We start from the raw sequence: 22,022 nt of genomic DNA, 5'->3' as shown, positions 1-22,022 counted from the left end.
GTAGTCGGAATTAACTGTCTAGAGAGGGCAGTCGAGCCTCATATCTGTTTACTGGGCAGTTTGGCTAGACACATAAAAACAATTGCGCTGGCTGGAAAATTTTCCACTTCAGTTTATGGCAAATGGGGAGTTTTTCACAACCATTGCCTTCAAGGTGGATAATTTGGGGTTTATTATGTGTAATTGATAAAGCATGGTTTTCAATGGGACCATTCACTAGAAATTAGCCTTGGTTTTACCGCGAGTGCAGAAAAAGAAATTAATTTATAATTTTTATAAAGTGCAGGCGCATAACATTTTTAAACAAATTTAATATGTTTTTAATTGACTTTTATTTAAAATCAATGTAAAATTATAATAAATAAAAAGAGACTTTCTTTGTAGGGGACTTCTCCTACTATTTATTAACATACTATTATTCAGAAGTATATAGATTTATAAGGATTATCATTAAAATACATTTATGTAGATTAATATACTTTGTTATGCTTTTTGTAATAATTATTTGCTTTGTTTTGTTTAATCTACAATCAAAAGTACTGTAGTTTCTTCCGGTGCACTTAAAATCCTGAGTAAGAGACACCTTTTTCCAAGCCGTCGCCTCGCATATCCCTCAGAAAAACCCCAAAAGTCGGAAATACTAAGGAAGCTATAAAACGTCGTCAAGTTCACTTAGCTAGAACCACCAGCAGCGATAAAAGCGAGCAAACAATAAGTAAACAGCCAACAAGAGAGGTAACCCAAAGTACAGGTGACTCAGCATAAATGCGAAAAAACCCCGACTCCAATCAGGCCAATTACCTGTTGAGGAAAGGAAAAATTCAACACAGGGGAGAAACTCACCTCGGGCATGAGCATGCGTTTTAAGCCAATTGCCAAATTTCTGTAAAGCTCTGTTACCTTAAATCTAAACAGCGGCTAGGATTGCGGCACTCTGGTTAGTACGAGAGTATCTCACAGATACACAGATACAGATACACGATCGGCTCTGTTTATAAGGCACTCGTACTGAGTCGGCGATCGCAGCCGAAGCCGTCTCAAGTCGGGGGGTTTTAAACAAAAACGTCTTGCCCAGACGACGGTCCATTCATGCGAGTTTTTCATTCCGACGCGTCAACTTAAAACGACACATGCTCTCGCCAGCGGGGCGATCGTCAGTAAATGCGGCTAACTAAATCCACAGAGTTCGACGAGTGTCTGTGCGAAGGATAATGCGACTATGTGTTCTTAAAAACCAATTGTAAAACTAAAAATTAAAAAAAAGAAACACCTTCTAATTGGCACAAAATCAATTAGCTTGCTGCAGTGAATATGCAAAAAGGTTACATCTGACCCACATAAAAGCACCAATCGAGAATTCCCCGCAGTTCCCCCAGCAAAAGACAAACTTTGGATTAGCCGTGCAGCTTCTGAGAATTTTCGAAACGTAAGTGCCAAACGGGGCGTATGAGTTATGCCTTGAGGGCGTATGTGCAACATTCTGTGTGGGAAAAATAATAAATATTAAGTGTGGTTTCATTAATTATACTTACCGTGTCAAGTACGGAGTTTTTATTAATGAGCTTCTGTTAAAAGTTTCGCGGTTTCACCGTAACGTGTTTATTAAGTCCCAAAGAACAAATGATCTGCAATTTATTTTGCTTAGCTAAGTGCAAACCCTTGACTTCAAATTAAAAAGTGAACAAATTTTAGTTTATTGATATAAATTAAATGTTATTTTTATTAGTTTTATTATTTAGTATTGGTGTCATAACCTGTAAATATTATTATCAAATTTATTGGTCGACTTAAATTCAATGAAAGCATATTAAAAGCTAATTAATTTATTCAAAAATTGTGATATATAGATTTCCTTAGTCCAAAGTGAACGACTATAAGATTTATTCCCTTGTTTGTAAGAATTAGATTATTTCTTCTGGGAATAATTAATTCTAATATTATTAAAGCAGCAATATAATTTATCACGAACTGATTTAATTTATTTATCGTACAACAAAACTTACTTCAAATTCAATTCAAAGTTAAAGTTACTTAAACCTATTTGAATTTATTGTGAAAACATTACAACAAAACATGGACAATTTAAGAAGCAGCTTAAACAAAATCGAAACCATAATTGAATACAATGCAATTGTTTTCAATTAATTGTTCTGTCAACAAATTATATTTCCCCAATAATCAATTACTGTGCTTTTTTATTCCATTTAATTATTACCTTATCAGTTTAATCTGCGGCATGCACTTATATAAATTCAAATAGGCAAGCCCCTGCACCTTTTTAATCGAAATACAGTTCAATGTGCGCATTTAATTGGATTATACACAGTAACGGAGCTGTCAAAAATATCATTTTATTCGCCAGACGAGAGCAAATCAATTAAGCTGATTGCAAACATTTCGCTGGACAGTCGGCAGCCTTATCAATGAGATGTCAAAAAAGAAGAAATCTAGACTACTAAGAAGAGCCCTTGTCCAACGACTCTCAGGTTGTTTGCTTTAATTTATAAACAATTTTGTTGGTTTCTTTTTTCCTCGCTTTTGGCTCATTTCTGCAGACTGCAATTAAGTGTAAACATTTTGCAAGTTATGCAAAATAACGGCAATGTGGTTATGAGCGGTCATTTCTTGTGTGTTTGTCTCTTGGCCAAATGCATATTTTTGGAGTCTGTCGATCTGCGTTTCGGTTTATTTCAGTTGGTGGGGGATTTCGCAAATATGCAACCGCAGACACGTACCGAAAACCGAAAACCCCATATTATTCCCCACCCCTGATTAAGTTTGACCCAAAAAACATGACGAGTTCAGGTCAATGTTAAGGTGAAATTGAAATCGAAAGAGAAACAAAGGTAAGGTAAACTTCCCTTTCTATGGAACACAATTAGAGGCCCCCAACGTAGATCTTTCTAGTTTATCTGCCAAATATCGCTATTGATTATTGACAAATTCGCCTATTTTACGAGTTCCTATGCCATTTGCGCAAATCTTGCCAAATAGTGTTTTTTATGACCCCACACTTGAAGGAAATAAAAGTAATAAAAATTGAGACATTTTTATGTAAAATGGTGTGAAATTTAGGGGTCAGCGAAAAAGGTTTACGTATAACTGAAAATGCTAACTGAACAGGCGAGTTTTGAAGGTCGCATGAGTGGGGTGATGACCCAAAATCCCAACTTTTTCGTGACGACATTACTAGAATTTTGGGAAGATACAATTTTAAGCATAGCCTTTTTTTAAGTATAATTATTTTCCAACTAACAATAAACATTGACACATAACCATTAATAAAGAACTAATTACACCAGTTTACAAAAAAAAATTGATGAAATACGCCTTTCAGGAAACCTTTGTTTTCCGGTAAGATACATCTCCCTGATTAAGAAAAGGGCACTTAAAATTTTTTCTATGGTACCAATTTTTTTTTAAGTGTAAAAAACGTTTTTCGCACTTTTTTATTTTCTAACTCGAGTTGTGATAAACCGAATTCGGTCATTAAGGACTCATTTTACAGGTAATAGAATGCCCTTTAACTTTCTTATACACATCATTAAGTTCCATTCATTAGTTCAAAAGCTACACTTCGTCAAAGTTGAAAAATTTGGAAAAAAATCAAAAACGCTGGCATAAATGGCTTCTTTAAAAATACACGCGTAAAAACCGAAATTAGTTTTATGTTGTTTTCTTGAAGGCTGAACCATAACGGAGAATATGCGCCATAGATCACGACAATCCGTTGGTAAATCGATTTTTAACAGATTTTTAAACGTATATACCCAAGTTCAGTATTCGGGAGCAGCGGCCGTTAAACGTTATTTTAAATTTTCAGTGTTGGGGAACGTAAGAATTTGGTGCAAGTTGTTATGCATAACGTCAGTTTCCTTGCTAAAAATATATAAAAATGATTTCCTCGTAACTGCAATCGCATACTTTTTAGCTTGCCCAGCGCTAATAGCAAGGAAACTGACGTTATGCATAACAACTTGCACCAAATTCTTACGTTCCCCAACACTGAAAATTTAAAATAACGTTTAACGGCCGCTGCTCCCGAATACTGAACTTGGGTATATACGTTTAAAAATCTGTTAAAAATCGATTTACCAACGGATTGTCGTGATCTATGGCGCATATTCTCCGTTATGGTTCAGCCTTCAAGAAAACAACATAAAACTAATTTCGGTTTTTACGCGTGTATTTTTAAAGAAGCCATTTATGCCAGCGTTTTTGATTTTTTTCCAAATTTTTCAACTTTGACGAAGTGTAGCTTTTGAACTAATGAATGGAACTTAATGATGTGTATAAGAAAGTTAAAGGGCATTCTATTACCTGTAAAATGAGTCCTTAATGACCGAATTCGGTTTATCACAACTCGAGTTAGAAAATAAAAAAGTGCGAAAAACGTTTTTTACACTTAAAAAAAAATTGGTACCATAGAAAAAATTTTAAGTGCCCTTTTCTTAATCAGGGAGATGTATCTTACCGGAAAACAAAGGTTTTCTGAAAGGCGTATTTCATCAATTTTCTTTTGTAAACTGGTGTTATTATTCTGTTTGTTCAGCATCAACATCAAGAACTGAATATCTACCCATCGGCCTTTTTATGGATTTCTTAATGCAAAAATAAATACAATTCTTCTATTTAGGATTTATAGCTTCTACGAAAAATATTATTTTAACAGCCAACTTATATCCATAAATTAAAATACTTTCATGGAACAATAAAGATATATTGTACGTTGTTATTGCAACCTAGTTCAGGAATGCAGGCCTTTCAACGCCATACTCTTTTTAGCCCTATTTAATCACGCCACCTTTTCACTTAGCCCCAATCAGTTTCACTTTCAAGCGAACCGCAGACAGCAATTTAAGCGAAATTCCCAACGCTGTCTACACCTTCTGAGGCACTTAGTTGGGCCAGCCAGCTAGTCACTCATCCCATTCCCATCCCACCAGCTCACCAGCCCACCAATCCATCCATTTGTCCGCCCACCAATTGGCCAGACTCAAAAGTGGACACAGAAGTTGTCTTAAATTAACCGCAAGCGCAAAAAAACCTTTAAGAGCCATAGACGTCACACAAAAGGCTGCTTTTGTTGCGTTAGTTTGCCGTTTTCCTAACCGTTAAATTGAAATATTGACACAAGATGTTTTTTCGTTTTGGATGCGAGTATCTTTTTTCTACCACGGATTTTCTTATTCATTTGGCCGAGGCCCGGGGCAGGCACACTTGCTAATAACGCGAACATACAATATCTGGCAGATAGGTTTACATAATGAGCGGGCCATGCTCTTTAATAGCTGAATAGCTGATTGGCCCCCCTGATAAGCCCGAGAAATTGGCAAATTGCCATTTGGCGGCTTAAAGTGCGAGAAAGCCATCAATCGCTAATTTTTTGGCCGCCGGCGAGACAAGCGAATCGAGCTTTGGCTTTATAGTGACTTAGGTCAGGATTGAAGTTGCCGGCCCACACACACTGGTGCACGACCTTGCCGGCTTTATTTCTTTATTCCCCTGACAACCAGATCGAACCCTTCTCAAATCCAGCGAAATTGATTCATGACTCGCATTAAAACGCCAGCTCGAAAAGGGCTTTTTTGATTTAATGGAAATTCTCGGGCGTAATTGGAGCATTTCGCGAATGGTTTCGTTTCGCCAAAAAAGACAACAAAAAAACAATGTGGCCCATAAAATGTTCCCAAAAATAGACAGTGGGAGAGTGAGTGTACGTATAAATTACAACACTTGACGCAGCTGCTGCCGAGTATTGGAAAATGTTTGCCAATATTTTTGCTGTTGATGGAGCGGCCGGCAACGCTTCAGTGATTGGCCACGGTTTTAGCCAAGTCTGCGACTTCGTTGGGGATTGGGGACTGCAACTGCGTCCAGACTCCATGACGTTCAAAGCAACAATCTTGTTACTGCCTTTGCCGCTCTCGAGTTTGGGTGCACGCGTGTCAAATGCCGGGGCAACTAATCAAGTGATTTTGAAGATGAGAGCTCAATTAGGGCCACTCAATTGAAAAGGCAGTTATCGAGCTACTGAAAAATAGGTTTAGAGGGGATTTTTCTGGGGGACTTGTGAGGCTGAAAATGGAATAGAAAGATAAGTTAGTTGTATAAATAAATTGGAACAATTTAAATTGGAAAGAAACATAGTCTTTAAATCATGGTAAAGATTATTTGAACTAATTTATTAATTTTATAATTATTTATTAATATTATTTATTTAAATTACTCAAAATTTGTATTGTATCTTCCAAGCACCTTACTTTCTTTTGTACCAATCTGCAAGGTCAAGTTCGTTGCCTAAGTCTTTCGTTTCAGCTGCAGCCTTTTCATTTTCCCCACCAAACTTGCACCCTTTTTTCAATTCCTAAATCAACAATTATTTAACATGAAGTTTAATGTTAATGTTGAATTACTTAATGCCATTTAAATTGTTTACATCGCTGCTGCAGTGTCTGTTGTTTTTGTACCATTTATAGAATGATTTGTTGCGCTTGGCCTGGCTAGGTGAGCTATGAGTTTGCCTACACATGTAAATATACCCATCGCTTTCGCTCTCGATGCGCTGTATCTTAATTGAGCTGAACAAAACGATGGCATAATATAATAGAGTACGAGGCAGAAGACTCCCCGCCAAGGAAAGTGTGGCGCTACCAAGCGGAAAACTCCCACACAGAAAGAAAATGCAGAATACTAAAAAAATATATTTCTTTGAGAGATAATACTAATTAAGGAATATTTTAAGATATAATTTTTAACTCAAAAAAATATACCACTATCCGAAGTATTTAATACTATAGTTTTTTCATGAGCCTAGAACATTGAATTCATTCTTGATAAAATCCTTTACCTTATAAAAATCCAATCAACTCGTAAAAACCTTTCAAAAAGTACCTCAAATTTAATTACAATAATTTAAGCTTTAAAAACACTTTAAAGTTTTTTCCCCGTGCATCAGGCCGTTATGCTGCTGCTGAGGGCATGGCCAAATAAATGGCCTGCCCCATGTGTAAGCTGCAATTAGGGCTAAATGAGAGAGCACTTCCAGTTCGACGGAGACTTCCGTAAAGATTTTTATGTTTATCTCAATGTCAACAGCGGAAGAGATGAACGAACCTTTCGCATGCGAAATCGAATCGCACAGAAAGAGGCAACCCACAGTTTCAATAATTGCATACAATTTGCCAATCAACGCGTTCCCAACGATGCCAATTATGAAATGCCGGGCCCTTGTGTCCAAGTGCTTGCCCTTTTTGTGGGCGCACCCTTTTGGCCATGGCTTATGAAGCCATTCAAGTGCCCGGCGGTCAAAAGGAGGAAAAGGAAGCTTTCGGCTGCAGCTGATGATTCCAAAAAATTGATATTTTATATATGCAATAAAAGCGCAGGAAAAAGAAAGAAAAAATATAAGGACCATAAAATTATAAAGCGTTGGCTGCCAAAAATTAAGCAGAAATTTATTAAAAATGCATAAAACAGGCCGAAATATCGCACTCCAGCCGAAGAAAAAAACTGGATTTGAGTGCAGCTGAGGATGGTAAGCTGTGAATACGGGAAAGAGAAAAGTGGCGCGCGACCTTCGCACTACTGAGCAAAAACTCCGCTGCAACCTGAAACTGAGGCTGTGTGAAATTATTAATTCGGCAGCGACTGCACTGCCAAGAAACCAAAACAAACAAGTGCAACCAGAGACATCGCAGATACAAGAGACTGCCGGGCGGAGGGGCAGACAGAAACAGCCACTCCAGCTGGTGGCTACTGTTTGGCAAGAGGCAACATCACATCGCCGAACGAGTCAAGGAAAGCAGCGAACTTGAGATACACTCGACGGCACTTGGGGGGAAAATATGTGGTAATATGTGAGGGAGGCAAACAGAGCTGCAGATGTAGGACTAGCAAAATACTGGGAAAAGCCTTAGACATTATGAAATACTCTTCTTAAAAATAGATCTCTGAAAAACCAAATTTAAATCATTTTTCTAGGAATAAAACTGAGAACTATTAAACAATCTACCCTTTTTTTGGGCTTTTTGTACAAGAAAAAATATTTAACATTTCAAGTCTCCCTAGAAAGTGAATGCTAAAATATATTATAAACTATATATAGTTATTATAATAATTTAAAGAAAACATGGAAGCCAATAATTAATGATTTAAACTGTAAATACGATTACAATATAACTAATTAAAATATTCCCCAAGAAAAGGAAAAACCAAACCATACATTTTGTCAACTTGTCATACCAGAATCTGCGCGCCAAATGCCAATGTTTGCTTAATTTCGTTACCCATTTAAAGTACACAAAGCTATGGCTAAATGTGGGTTTTCCCAAATGGATATCCTCCCAGTGAGTTTATCACAATACCCTCAGCCAGGCGCCAAAGAAGGCGCAGCTCTTGACTCACACTTAGAAATGCACGCGAGCAACATCAACAGCAGCAACATCTACAGCAGCAACATGAACGGCGGCAACATGCAGCAGGTGCAAGCGGGAAGGTAGATTTTCGGCAAATGCCAACGAACGCTTTAGACGGAGTGGCTGAGTGTGGTTTAGTGGCCTGCTGGCCAGGCAACCTACTTCTGCCACTGCTTTTGCTGCTTTGCGACTGCAGCTACAACTGCAATCGAAAGTGAGGCTGAGAGACTGAGACTGTAGATACATAGATATATAGCCGAGGAATCGGGTTGGGTATCGTCGTGGTCAGCTGTTAGAAAGCTTCGCTGGACATGGTGCTCCAGTGGCATGTGGCAGTTGCAACACATGCGGCCAGTTGCCATATATACACCTCTGGTCTGGACGGCGGATATATGGCTATTATAAAACCGTATTTAGGTCAATCAAATTTCGCATTTGGCATTTTGAAATTTCTTTACGCAAATGCTTGTGCTATTTTTTAATGATTTTCTAACCAAGCCAATCCAGTCCAGAGTCTCGGCGTCTCATTTTCGGATTACATAATGGTGCTTATGCCAAAGAAGCCAGGTGACCACGCCGTGGCCAATAAGCACAATAAGCACAAAACTGTAAAAAACGTGTTTTTTCACTCCTCGATTTTTACCACTTTATTTTCTGAGGGACTTCTTAATGGATTGGCTCGGGCTGTTGAGGCGTGAATTGTGGCCAAAGAGTGTGCAACAAGGGGTTAATGGCGCTGGAGGAGTGTCGCCGTGCAAGATGATAAATAATGGCCACTTCCGACTGCCGAATGATAAATGCTGAACCTCGAATGAAGTCGTTATCCAGAACCAGAACCTGCAGTTTTGTTTCCGCATCCTTTCCCTTTGGAAATGCCCTTGGGAAGCTGGCAAATTAAATGCGGCCTTAATTATTTTATGCTCATTAAGCGTACAGCACCGTATTTGCCCTGGCAAAATGCCACAAATTAAGGCAGCGTCTCTTGGCCCAAAGCTGTTTACAATCCGGCTGCAATTAAAAGAGATACGCAAAAAAGAAGCAAAACAAAGTGAAAAATATAAATGTCATTAATTGGGTTTAAATATTTTTGTTTTTTTATATTTTTTTCTGTTTTGTATACAACTTTACACAACTTTGTTCGTAAACCAAAATCGCTCAATTGTGACAGCAGTTTAACTAACATTTCAGTTATGTCAGAAGTCAATTAAATATAATTTGGCCTCACTTGAGATGCGGCTTAAACGAAAATCTTGGTAAATGACCAAATGGGTTATGAGCTCACACTCGGAGCGACAAAAAATAGAGTTGAGAGTAGAGAGTCCACTCCAAGCATAAGTCCAGAAATGCAAAGTTCGTTGCCTCAGTCATTTGTTTTGGTTTTTGTACTTTGCATGGAAATTTTCTGTTTTCCGCTTTTGCGCTATAAAAATGAAGCTTGATTATTGACACGAGTTCAATTCTGGTCTAAGTTTTCCAGACTTCTCCCATAATTTCCATTTTACTATTTTATTTGTTGGAACTTATTAGCATTATTCTAATGAAAAATAATTACAAGACACATAAAAACTAGACTCATAATAAACAATCCAGCATGAAGCAGTTTATCAAATGGATTTATGGAAAATTTTGGGAAATTATTATTATATAAATTAAATATGATCTGATTTAATTGATTTGATCACATGCAATGACTTGAGTTTGATTCCGCTTTGCCTGATTAAAACACAGAGATGTTCACGTTTTTCCTGGATCCCCCTGATAAATTCCATTTTATTTGCTGCATTTCAGTTAGTAAGCTAATGAAACTGTGTCGGTGGCCGGTAGCCGGTGGTTGGTGGCCAATTAGCATATTGTCTGTGGCTTAAGGTAACGACCTGCCAGCGGAGAGGGTTCCCCGGCACTCACGTACCGAGTGACAAATGTATTTACGGCATGGAGCATTTATCAGCCACCGGGCTAATAAAAACATATATTATTAAACTGTTGAAACTGAATTTATGGCACGATTCATTGCGGTTTTGAGTAGGTCCGCTTGAAAAATGCAGCTAATCGCAGCCAAATCTTTTCGGAGGAGCAGTATGCCAAGGCTGTGTGCGAGATTCTAGAAATTCTCCAGCATCTCCACCCCAGGAAGTACTTGACCGAAACGGCAGCAGGCTAATTACATTTTTAATTGCTTTCCATAAATATGTTGTTGTCCCCTATTTAACGTTGAACTAATCCACCTCAACCGCTTTTATTGCCACTATCCCCGATAGACTTGAATTATGGGCTTGGAAAAACATTACCTGCGATATGGACGGACCGCTAGAGATCACCTCCTTGACTGGGCCACCTGTGGGCGTGGTCGACGGCAGCAGCAGCAGCAACATCTACAGCAGCAACAGCAACAGCAATCGCAGCAGCAACATCCCCAGCAGCAACAACAAGCACAGCCAACACAGGGGCGGAGGTCACGCCCCCATGTGACACACAGGGGAACCCCACTCTCCATGCTGATATCAAATGGAGTTAGGATTAGCAATAGTAAGTACAGCCAACTTAATTATACCGCAAAATGTGCCAGTCACTCGAGTGGAATATTTCTGTTCTATATATAACGAACGGAATATAATGATGTGTTAACTAGACGGATATGAAAGCTAAAGCTATTAGTAAATTAATAAATCAATTTTAGCATATGGTAAAACGTCTTTGGATTATAGTAATAATTATAAAAATTGAAAATTCTATTTTTAAATTTAAAAAAATTTCTCGGAACTTCTATTGTCATTAAGTTAATATTTAAACTAGTAACAATACATTTTTGGCAAACTTTCCCATAAAAGGAAATGCCTTGAGTGACAGCTCCTCAAGTTCCTATCGCCTTTGACAATAAACAAGAAAATTGAATTTAGAAAAAATGTGATTAAATGCTCAATTAGCCAACTAAAAGTCAATATCAACTGCCAAAATGGTCAGAGGCTTGTTAAGTTGGCTGAAAGCAATGCCCAATACCCCTACTAACAGTCGATTGACAGCTTAAAAAATACCGCAAAATGTTGTATACCAAACTGGTCATCCAAGAACTGCAGCCGAAAAATTGAAAAACGTGTATTTTGGTCGAAAGGAAAAACCAAGCGGCAAAAACAAAAAACAGCCGAAAAGTACAAGAAAAAAATAGAAAACAATTTAAAGTTGAAAACAGCCAAGCTAAGCAGCCAACTAAGCGCAGATGTAAATCAAGGAAACACACAGACACGAACTCGAATTCGAATCCAAACGGCGACTGTGGCGTTCTTTGCAATGGCCGACATTGCGTATACGCCGAGTGAGCCAAGCCAAGTTAGTCGAAGGCAGCCAAGTGTGCAAACAGGCAGCAAAAGCTGGCAAATACTAATGCAGCCAGTAGCCATGGCCAAGAACATTCGCCAGAGAGGGACGGACAGCTAACTGAACTTGGCTTAGACTGCGCCCAGGCTCCGTTTGTTTACGTTTCGCTTTTCTCTATTTTTTATGTGTTTTTTGTATTTTCTGGTTTCGGTTTCACTTCGTTTTCGAGGCATTTTCGACTGTTTCGATTGTCGCTTATATAGAATTATACTTTAAGCGCTTTGCACTTGACTATTGGCCTGGCTTTATTGCCATGTTGGCCAAGTGCCTTGCTATTGGACTTCTAGGGGATGCTGTTTGTGGCCAGGGGCAATTATGGGTACTTCTGTGGGACGTGATCATTGCAGAGGGACTTATCTCAGATTTATGCTTGAGATTTAAGGCCAAGAGAGTCAAGTTTTAATTGCCACACATGCTGGCAGTATTTTAAGTTGATCTTTCAGGCATTTAAGTAGCTTCTTTTATTGAGGAAGCCACAGCTGATTTTTAACCACTGTGCTTGGGCAATTCTATTGCAATGTTCGGGGCTGCACATAACAAACAGCAGAAGGCAAACAACAAGCAGTATTAAAAACACAAAATTCGCAATTGAAAACTCTGTGGCCAGCAACACTAGCCACTATTAACTGCCAAATACTCGGACTTGCGAAGACCAATACCAGCAAATATCCACGAGCTCATTCAAAGCAAATATGAAAATGTTGCCAAATCAATAGACAAGAGTTAAGGCGGGGAGATGGGGGTCGAAATGGCCACACAGAAAACAATTTTACATAGTATTATAATTAGGAGGAAAATATAAGCAACTGGTATTTTTAAGGATTTTATGAACTTTGAAAAAACCGAAATATGGAAATTTGGCCATGGTAATCAGTATAACACTAAAGAGTGATTTGAGTTTTTAAACATGAAGCAGATTAAAACACAATGAAACATTAAAAAATATATATTAAATATATATTTTATTTGCTTTGTAGTGATTTATTTATGAGTTATTATTTGTGGTTTGAAAAGTCTTCTACTCTCAAATATAATTAGTTGAAAATTTAACATTGTCCATATAATGATCACCATTAAGGAACTGAAACGAATATTAAACATAAAAAAAATATCTATTAAATAAATATCTATAATTTTCTAAATCCACCCACGTATTTTTTCACTGTGCAACTGAGGCTGCAAAACGGTGAATGAGTGCCGAAAAAGAGTGAACGAGTGGGTTCCGAGTGGATTCAGTGGATTCGATGAATTCAAGGGGCCAGTGATAGCGACAGTGAGTGGAGTGCGAAATCAAGTAGCCGCCGTGGATGCCCATGGCGAATCGAGAGAGTGAGCATGAATTAACACATGCAGGTTGCTTTTGACCAATTCTATGTCTAAAGTAGGGGCTCTAGGGGCGGGATGCGCAGGGGTTTTGGCCATTTGTTTGCCCGGCTCAAACAGAAACAGGCGCGTTTGCTATCGATGCAGTGGCTGAAGTGGCTCAGCCGAAGAACAAGAGTTCCCGACAGCAGCGGACTCTTTGGCAACAACTCACGTCTGCCAGTGTGCTTTGCGATTATATAACCAGATGCTGGCATTAAGACCTGGCCAAGATCGTGCCGGAGCTTTGGTTACTCTGCAAAGGAATTTGCAAGCTATTGACACAGAATTCAGCAAACCAGAAGCCAAAATAAATATTACGTTTTGGGATTTGATAAGCTCTAAAATAGTGATTCTAAAATATTTATTCTTTTATAAACAATATATATATAAATCTATAAAACATATATACAAATATAAAGGCTCCAAAAATTTAAGAAGGAAACTATACTTATAGACCAACAGAACTCACCACACGAAGTACAATAAATTAATGGTATCACAACGTCCCATTACAAGCTATTAAGGGGAATTTACAAAAAATATTCCAATCTCGCCGAATAAATCTAAATAGGGTCATAATTTACATTCCTTTCGATCTGGGCTGACTCAACCGAGTAAAGATCCCAGTTCACTTTCCATTATGGGTTTCTCCCCAGGATTTCCGTTACGAGCCTTCGCAATTTTTCCCTTTCATCTCGGGGCAAACTTTCCAGATCCAGTTCCTAACCTTCGGCCGGCGCTTCTTCTTATACACATACCCTTCTTTCGGGTCCTTATCCCGAGCGAGAATCAGTTGTAAACGCTTTAATTAAGGGCCGAAATGCGATAACTTAAATGCAAAACTGCCGCGAAGGCACGTCTCGGTGCCAAGAAACTGGTTTCGCTTTCGTGGGACATGCCCATAGCCAGTGCCCTTTGTTTCGGCTAATTGGGCTGAACCACTAAGGGATCGCAAATAAAGTATATGTGGTATTCCAGATACGAAGATTTGCGGAGAAGACACCGTCACGTGATGCAAATTGTAAGGCGTACGAGGAAGTGATCTGGGACCGCCAGGAACTGCCATTATTATTTGCTTAAACAAAAGTGTTTACATGGCTATAAAGACTTTTGGGGGAGGGGCAGCCGGATCAGGTCTTGGATTATTATTATTACAGCGGCACGTTCTTGGGCGAAATCTCGGCTCGATTGTCTCGGACAACTGCAACTGCTGAGCTCTATTGTTAATGGATATAGTATACGGTGTACGGTACAGTATTGTCTGCCGGGCACTAGAAACTGTCTATTGAAATGGTATATGACCAGCACGCTTTGTTGCCTTTTAGACGCCGCTTTTTTTGTTGGCCAAGAGCTGCGAAGCAGCTGCAGCTTTACGGCCGGTAATTGTGAGCGTTAATTTTAACAGGCAATTGGGAAACTTGCGATTATTCTTTTTCGTTTTTGTTTGTGGGGCCAAGCTTCAACAGAAACAGCAAGCCAAAAACAAAATACAAAAAACCAGGTTGGATAGACCTCCCAGCCAACAAATGTTTCACTTAAACCCTCGCAGCTAATATTACTGACCATTTAAATTGTTTCATTTAAACAGTTTCAAAGTCTCTGGCAATTGCAGCGCTCTAAAGTTTTTCTCGCTTCTCGGTGATGGGGTCTTAACTCTTTTTTTTGTTAATCTCTGTGCGTGGTTTTTGGATAGCTGTCGAGTCTAGAAGCTCGGAAATATGAATATAGCGTGCTCCGCTGTAATTTTCAAAAGAAACAAGCATATGACACCAGCGGCCAAATGCAATCGAAGCAGAGGCTTACAGAAGGGGATGGGTTCTTAAATTTATAATAACATTCTTAAATATATATAATGAAATTAGAATATTTCCCTCATTGCATTAAATATATTTTTACACAATTATACGTGGTCCTTCTTTTTTTCAAATTTTTATAGCACTACTTTAGTATTAGTATTGTCCCCTTTCCACCGCTTCTGCTTTTGTTGCAACTGAAATCTTTTGAGCCCGTATAAACAGGTAAACGAAAATACAAAAAACCCCCTCGAAAAACAAAGCGGAAAACAGCAATATCAAAGTAAGTAAGTATTTTACTCTGGGATCAGCATAATTGTCAACAGTCGTCAGTCATCGGTTGCTGACGTATCAATTGTGTGCCAAATGTTTAGTGACCATATCGCTACGGCTATATGGCTATATGTACTACATCTCCCCATCTCGCTCTGAAACCCGATTTGCAATCGCCGTTCGATTGCAGTAACATTATAGCCTAGGAAAACTGAACAACCGAATAAAGCCTTCCGTTGAGGCGCTGACTTCCCTTGACCTTGGGCTCCCAAAAATGTTATGTGCCTCGTTTTATGACACTTGTCGCTTTTTCGACTGTTTTCTTCGATTTTTTTTCTCTCTCCTTTTTTTGCGTAACTTTCTCTGGGACAGAGTTTATGGTCGCCGGTCTCTTCAGGGTCAGTGGAACACGATGAAGAAGCCGCCTGAACTTTGCCGGGCAAAAAATGATACAATGCACATACTCATATGATCCGGCTGTATTTTGACAGCAGTTATCGCGCCCAGTTTCAATATGGGTTTAATGAATTCCAAGCTGATTTATGGCGCTCACTGTGTATTTTTATTTTACCCTTACAGTGGGTTTTTAGTTTTAGTTAGGTATTAAATAATATCAAAAGATATAAAAGTATATCGGGGGTATACAAATATCTGTAGAATAAATTCAAATGTTAAAGTTGCTTCTTTAAACTTAAACTAATTTTGTGTAACCCTTAGATCATATTAATTACAAAATACTACCTGATAAATGTAAGTGTCACATAAAACCAGTTGAATATTTTTTTTTAATTTTTATTAAACTCTGGTACCTATAGATAATGAGAGACAGTACATTCAGTATAGAGCATTTCAAGATTCGTTTTTCTCAGTTCATTTCCTTTCCAGTTTGCTTCCCACTTTATTTTTTTTTTCGACCTTATCGCTGACATCGCAGCTTTTGACTTAGTGACCTGCAAAAATCGAAGCAGCGGCGTACTGCATTTTATAAGATAATAAATAATAAATAAAATTGAAATTTATGTTGTTTCAAAACGCTTCACCTTGCACTTTTTCGGGGCGGCATTTCGGCGAAACTTGATAGCGAAAACAGTTTTTCTTGATCGAAGCGGCGTGGCGATCAGTTCGTTGACTGATCGCCACTAGTGCACCGAAAACCCGTGAAAAAATATTCAGAACCCGTTGGCATTGTACGCCCATCATCATCATCATCGTCATCGTAATCATAATCATCAGCGGATTGGGATTCGTCAACCGAGATGCTGCTGGCCACGCCCACCGCCTCAAAATGCCAGCAAGGTGATGTGGATGATGATTTTGATTTTGATGTTGCGGACGTCCAATGTCCAGATTTCCAGAGGCTAAGTGCATGGGCCAATTAACATTGCATCGCCCGCGATTAAGTTTCAATTAGTGATAACAGAGGGTCGTAAATTTTGGCAGCTGTCATATGGATGAGTATATACGTCCATTCGGCGATAAGTCGGCCAAGATCGCGATTGAATGCCCACGAGATGGCAAACCAAAGTGTTGACCATTGTAATTGTGTGTGACATCCGTGAAGTTGCACCGTGAAATTCGCAAATAATTTTATTTTATTTACCTTACGAAATTGCACTAAAAACTGGCATTAAAAAGGAACATGAAAAGCTGCCTTTCAAGGGGTAATTTTCGAAATAATTCAGGCAACAAATTGGTGTTGTATAATTTAAACATTTTGCTTTGCTTTCTAATATCTTACTCATAATCAAATACTTATCTGTTAAACAATTACTAAATATAAATATTGATTTGGTTACTATTTCTTTATTTTGCAGATAGACTAGCTGTGATAATTATTGGAATAATTACTTTAACCTTAGGCATAATTTTATCATCCATGCCCTGGCTGGATTATTTTATACTAAAGGTGGGTTTTTCTCTTCAATGAAAGTAAAGTGCATGTTATAACTTATTTCTCCCTCAGAACTTAAGGCTGTGGAATGATACATTGAGCTATCACTATTGGCAAAGGCCTGGTGTCATCCGACTGACCAAGCTATACATCTACAATGTGACCAATCCAGATGGTTTTCTTCGGGGTGAAAAGCCCCATTTGCAGGAAGTTGGTCCTTTTGTCTACAGGTAAGCTAAAGAGTTGAAGTATTTCTTTTTTGGCCATAAATCTGGGCAATTGAAAAATTCGTTTCGCCTTTTTTCACACCTCGGATTGTGGAAAACCTTTATGCATAAACGTGTGCATAGATAAATTTGCACGGTGGCTTTGGCACAGCACTCCAATTGGTCATGGTTTGCTGGGAAGTTGGTGGCTTAATACCTGTAATTAGAACCGCAAGTGGCTAAAAGCAATTCAAGTGGCTTCAAAATATTAGCTACGGAAACGGTCAATGCTTAACTTATTGAACTTCTAGAAGGGATAATTAGGGGCTTAGGAAGTGATATCTGATTTATTTTCAGTGGAGTAGAGAATCTTAGGTAACTAGATGATAATTGCAGTTCAGCAAATGTTTTAGACTAGGATAAATTACTACTTTGTCATTTAGCATTGATAAGTTTAAAGTTTAACAGTAGCAACATACCTTTAGTTGGATATGTCTAACTAAATTTCCTAATATTTTCTCATTAATCACTTATCACAATCAGATTACACTAAGCAAACAATTAAATTATCTCTTCTGATTTTAACACCCAATCAAACTGGCCAACAGCCGTGAGCCGCCGTGCAATTATTTGGCCAATTAAACCGTGAGCTCACAGCTCTTGAAGGCGAGTTTCCGTCGATCGAGATTACAACATCTAGAGCTCGTGCAAACGTAATGCAATGCTTAATAATAGGCTTTTATATTTAGATTACGGTGAACCCGTTTAAACGAAGGATAACCTGCGAGGGTTCGGTTCAAAGTAATCAATCATTAAGCTAGAGATTACTTACGAGAGTACGAGAAATCTCGGATAGTGATGAGATGTTAAAAATGTTACCATGATGACAAATCGAGGCCCAATGTGCCCGTCATCCGCTGTTACTTTTTATGTTGGCTTCAACTCGTTTTGTTATTTCTGTTTTCTCTGGCTCGAAACTGAACTTGACATTCAATTGCTTTGGCTTTTTGTGTTGGACGCCCCTGACTTTGGACCACGAAACCGAGTCCGCAGCACGTGCCGATTAATGATAAGATATTATTTCCCTCTTTCTCCACTTTTTACAGGGAAGACATGCAGAAGGTGAATGTCAAGTTTCACGAGAATAACTATACCGTGTCATATCAGCATAAGAAGATACTGCAATTTGTTCCTGAACTGAGTATTGATAAGGATACGCCCATCACCACACCCAATATCCCGCTGCTGGTAAGGATTTTCAGTGAAATTTTAGTTGTTAAGTTAAATATGCAAAATAATACGCTTGTAAAGTAACAAAGCATTGTTATTTTTTTTTATAAATCTAATATTTTGCTAGGTTTATTTTAATAATAAGAACGTGTACCCCAGTAAAACTAAGTATTCTAAAAACTTCCCTTTCCAACAGACCCTCACCAGCCTCAGTCCAAAGCTGGGATATCTCCTGTCCAAAACCATATCCGTGGTGGTAACGGCTGCTCAATTCAAACCCTTTATCAATGTCACTGCCGAGCAGCTGGCCTTTGGCTATGACGATGCCCTGGTGAGTCTGGCCCACAGGTTCTATCCGAAGCACATGAGGCCCATGGAGAGGATGGGTCTGCTCCTGGGTCGCAATGGCACCCTCACGGAGGTGTCCTCCGTGAAGACGGGCATGGATAGCATGGACCAGTTTGGCTACATAGACCAGCTGAATGGAATGGATCATCTGCCTCACTGGAGTGAGCCACCATGCACAAGTATAGCCGGATCAGAGGGATCCTTCTTTCCGCCGCGGGAACTTACCAAATCGGAGATGGTTCACATCTATGACAAGGATCTCTGCCGGATTATTCCACTGAAGTATGTGGAGAGCCTGGAAAAGGATGGCATAGCCGCGGATCTGTTCAGGTTGCCCAATAACTCCTACGGAGATTCCGCCCACAATCCCGAGAACAAGTGCTACGACTCTAGCGACTATGAGCCAATACAGGGTCTCCAGAATATCAGTCCTTGTCAATATGGCGCCCCCGTTTACATATCCAATCCGCATTTCTTTGAATCCCACCCAGATCTTCTCAATTCTGTGGAGGGCCTAAAGCCAGAACGTGAGAAGCATGAAACGTACTTCAAAATACAACCGGTGAGTTTAGGCATCCCATTTATTATAATAAATAAAACTTTTAGAAACAAAAAGTCATCTTGATAACATTATTTAGGACATAACTTATGCCATATAAAGACTTGGTTTTCAAAATTGTATTATATTCATTAAAAAAGATAAACTTAGATTCTTTCAGTTAATTTATTTTCTTATGTACGTTGTTTACATGTCACATTCTAATGTCAAGAGCTTAATTATCTTGTGTTTTTCCGCACCGTAATTCTAATTTGTTTTCGACTCTCTCTAGAAACTTGGAGTACCACTGGAGGGTAAAGTGCGGATTCAGCTCAATCTAAAGGTGACGCGTGCCAAGGACGTCTATCCAGTGCGTGATTTTCGAGACTTTGTCTTTCCGGTCATGTGGCTGGAAGAGGTGAGCTATCGAGATCCAGAACACACCTAGAAAATCCACTAATAGCCGTACATTTTAGGGCATCTCTGAGCTAACACCCGCCATCAAGCGCTGGATTTATTTGGGCACTGTTATAGCCCCTAGTGCCGTGCCCATAGGATCCTACCTGATGATCATGGGCGGAGCCTTTGCCATTATCTTCAGCTTTCTGCGAGCCTATCAGAACGTGGTTTTCGCTCATGATCCCACGCTGGAGATCCTCGAGATGGGCAGGAGGTCCTTGAGAAGGGGCAGCGACTTCATAGCCCATCAGCAGCACAGGTTACTCGTCCATCATCGGGACAGCTACTCCCTGCTGAGACATGGACCCATGGCCACCTGTTTGGGCGAGGGAAATCGGGAGGAGGACTCGCAGCCCATTATAGATGGCAGCCTCAGTGCGGGAATGAGTCAGGAGTCATAGTTGCAGATATAGATATAGAACCCTAGATCCTTAAGGTGTGAGTCTGTGAGAATTTGTGTGTGTGTGCCTGAGAATATTTAATTTTAGTTTCGTTCTGGCCAAAATCGTGGCATATACCTGACGTTCTTGCCACTGCATAAGCATTATCATTACTCAGTTTCCACATCGAAGGCAATCAATCATTATCAATCATCTTGCTGCTACCAACGCCAAAACGGGTTTGCTAGTAACTTGAATCTTGTAGATAGACGTATGAATTTGTAAACATTTTTGTCACAGGAATGCTACAAATAATTCACTAGTCAATGATTACAATGTGAAACATGCAAGCACTCATTTCTAGTTTCGTTAGCCGTAACTCTTAGTAAGTCGTAGGCATAAACTATATTTTATGTATTTGTTAAATAATGTTTAGGCTGAGGATGTACGAAATTTTGTAATATAAATGAGAACTTTGAGAATTTTATGAAAGGTGTTAACTTTTTTACTGATTTATGATTATTATAGGATTTTTCAAGTTTTAAAGTTAAACTTCCCTGTTCACTTGAGATCTCACAGTTCCTTAAAATTTCTTTAGACCCCATAAATCCAAGCTGTAAGCATAAATCTGCTTGTTAACAGCAGATTCTCCATCTCCGAGCTTTGGCAGTTCCGAGAACAATTCCTGACTCTTATAAATCAAAGTAAACAAAAAACTCTGGACTCTGGAAAAATGCACTAGAAAATAAACAAGGGAACTGGCTTTTCGTTCCCTTGAAGTTTTTGTTGATTGACGCACTTTTGACGTTTCCACAATTCCACACACAGTCAAGCATTTTCCGCATTTTCCCCTAGAAAAAATACCCACACGCACACGGGTCGTATGAGCAATAAATTATACACAAGTTCTAGAGGAAAAGGGGGCGGAGGGGTGGCTAGTTTAGACCACTTGGCTGGGCTTTTGTTTCGGAAATAAAAAACAGGCACAAGAAATATGATGTTTTGCAATGTTTGCACTGAAGTCCCGAGGAAAACGGAAAAAAGGAAAAGCGGAAAACAAATCAAAAGAATGAAATTTCATGGCAGGCAGGAGGCAAGCGGCACAAGTCGTAAGAAAAGCGTTTTCATTTCATTTGGCAAAAATGTTTATACAAAACCAATTTTACAATTTTCGATTCAATTTCTGCTGCTGACATTTCACTTAAACGAAAACCTTAAAGGCGCAATTCATTTCGCCCCGCTTTTGTGAATGGAAAGGGGGTTTTTGTGTTCCTCAGATTTTTGCCCTGGGAGGATTGTAACGAAATGCTGTGGCAAAGGCGTGGCCAGATATATGGCACAATACCCAATATCCACGAATAGACCATGAAAAAGTTGTTATGCTCCTCTAATTTGCCTCAGCCACTTGGAAATCCATAAAATGGCGAGTGATAAACTAATATTTGCCGGCAACATATGCTGCCAAAAGCGCCATAAATGTAAGCCACACATATCCACCCTTATAGAGATTCCCCGCCCCAAATCCTCCAATATTCCCAATGAAATGGCCGCCAAACCTCAAGGACAACAAAAGTTAAAAATTCGTTTATGGCGCAACATAAAATCGAATAAAAACAATTGGCACATCAAAATCCACAGCAAAATACCCGAGATCTTCATTGCTTTTTGGTTCCTGGGGTGGCTTTCCTTTTGGGGTTGGCTGGGCTGGAAAATGCGTGAGTACAATTGGAAAAATTCTGGCCATATGTTG

The 22,022-nt window shown here is 39.0% G+C and overlaps 1 protein-coding gene across 3 annotated transcripts; it reads left to right on the top strand.

Moving 5' to 3' along the window:
* The first annotated feature begins 1,078 nt into the window (after positions 1 to 1,078).
* On the top strand, positions 1,079 to 20,764 carry dsb (debris buster). Of its 3 annotated transcripts, XM_017079490.4 has the most exons (8): positions 1,079 to 1,426; positions 10,676 to 10,943; positions 17,035 to 17,126; positions 17,184 to 17,341; positions 18,424 to 18,565; positions 18,744 to 19,457; positions 19,726 to 19,851; positions 19,910 to 20,764. In XM_017079490.4, the coding sequence occupies exons 2-8, from the start codon at positions 10,685 to 10,687 to the stop codon at positions 20,291 to 20,293; spliced, it is 1,875 nt and encodes a 624-aa protein (XP_016934979.2). In that variant the 5' UTR covers positions 1,079 to 1,426; positions 10,676 to 10,684; the 3' UTR covers positions 20,294 to 20,764. The 3 variants fall into 3 exon arrangements, with proteins under 3 accessions (XP_016934979.2, XP_036670284.2, XP_070851853.1); XM_036814389.3 differs by lacking the exons at positions 1,079 to 1,426; positions 10,676 to 10,943 and adding an exon at positions 16,363 to 16,516; XM_070995752.1 differs by lacking the exons at positions 1,079 to 1,426; positions 10,676 to 10,943 and adding an exon at positions 16,615 to 16,881.
* Positions 20,765 to 22,022: the final 1,258 nt, after the last annotated feature.

This window comes from Drosophila suzukii, chromosome 3 (genome assembly GCF_043229965.1).
Source record: "Drosophila suzukii chromosome 3, CBGP_Dsuzu_IsoJpt1.0, whole genome shotgun sequence".
NCBI lineage: Eukaryota > Metazoa > Arthropoda > Insecta > Diptera > Drosophilidae > Drosophila > Drosophila suzukii.
This window is presented reverse-complemented; position numbering and strand designations above follow the sequence as displayed.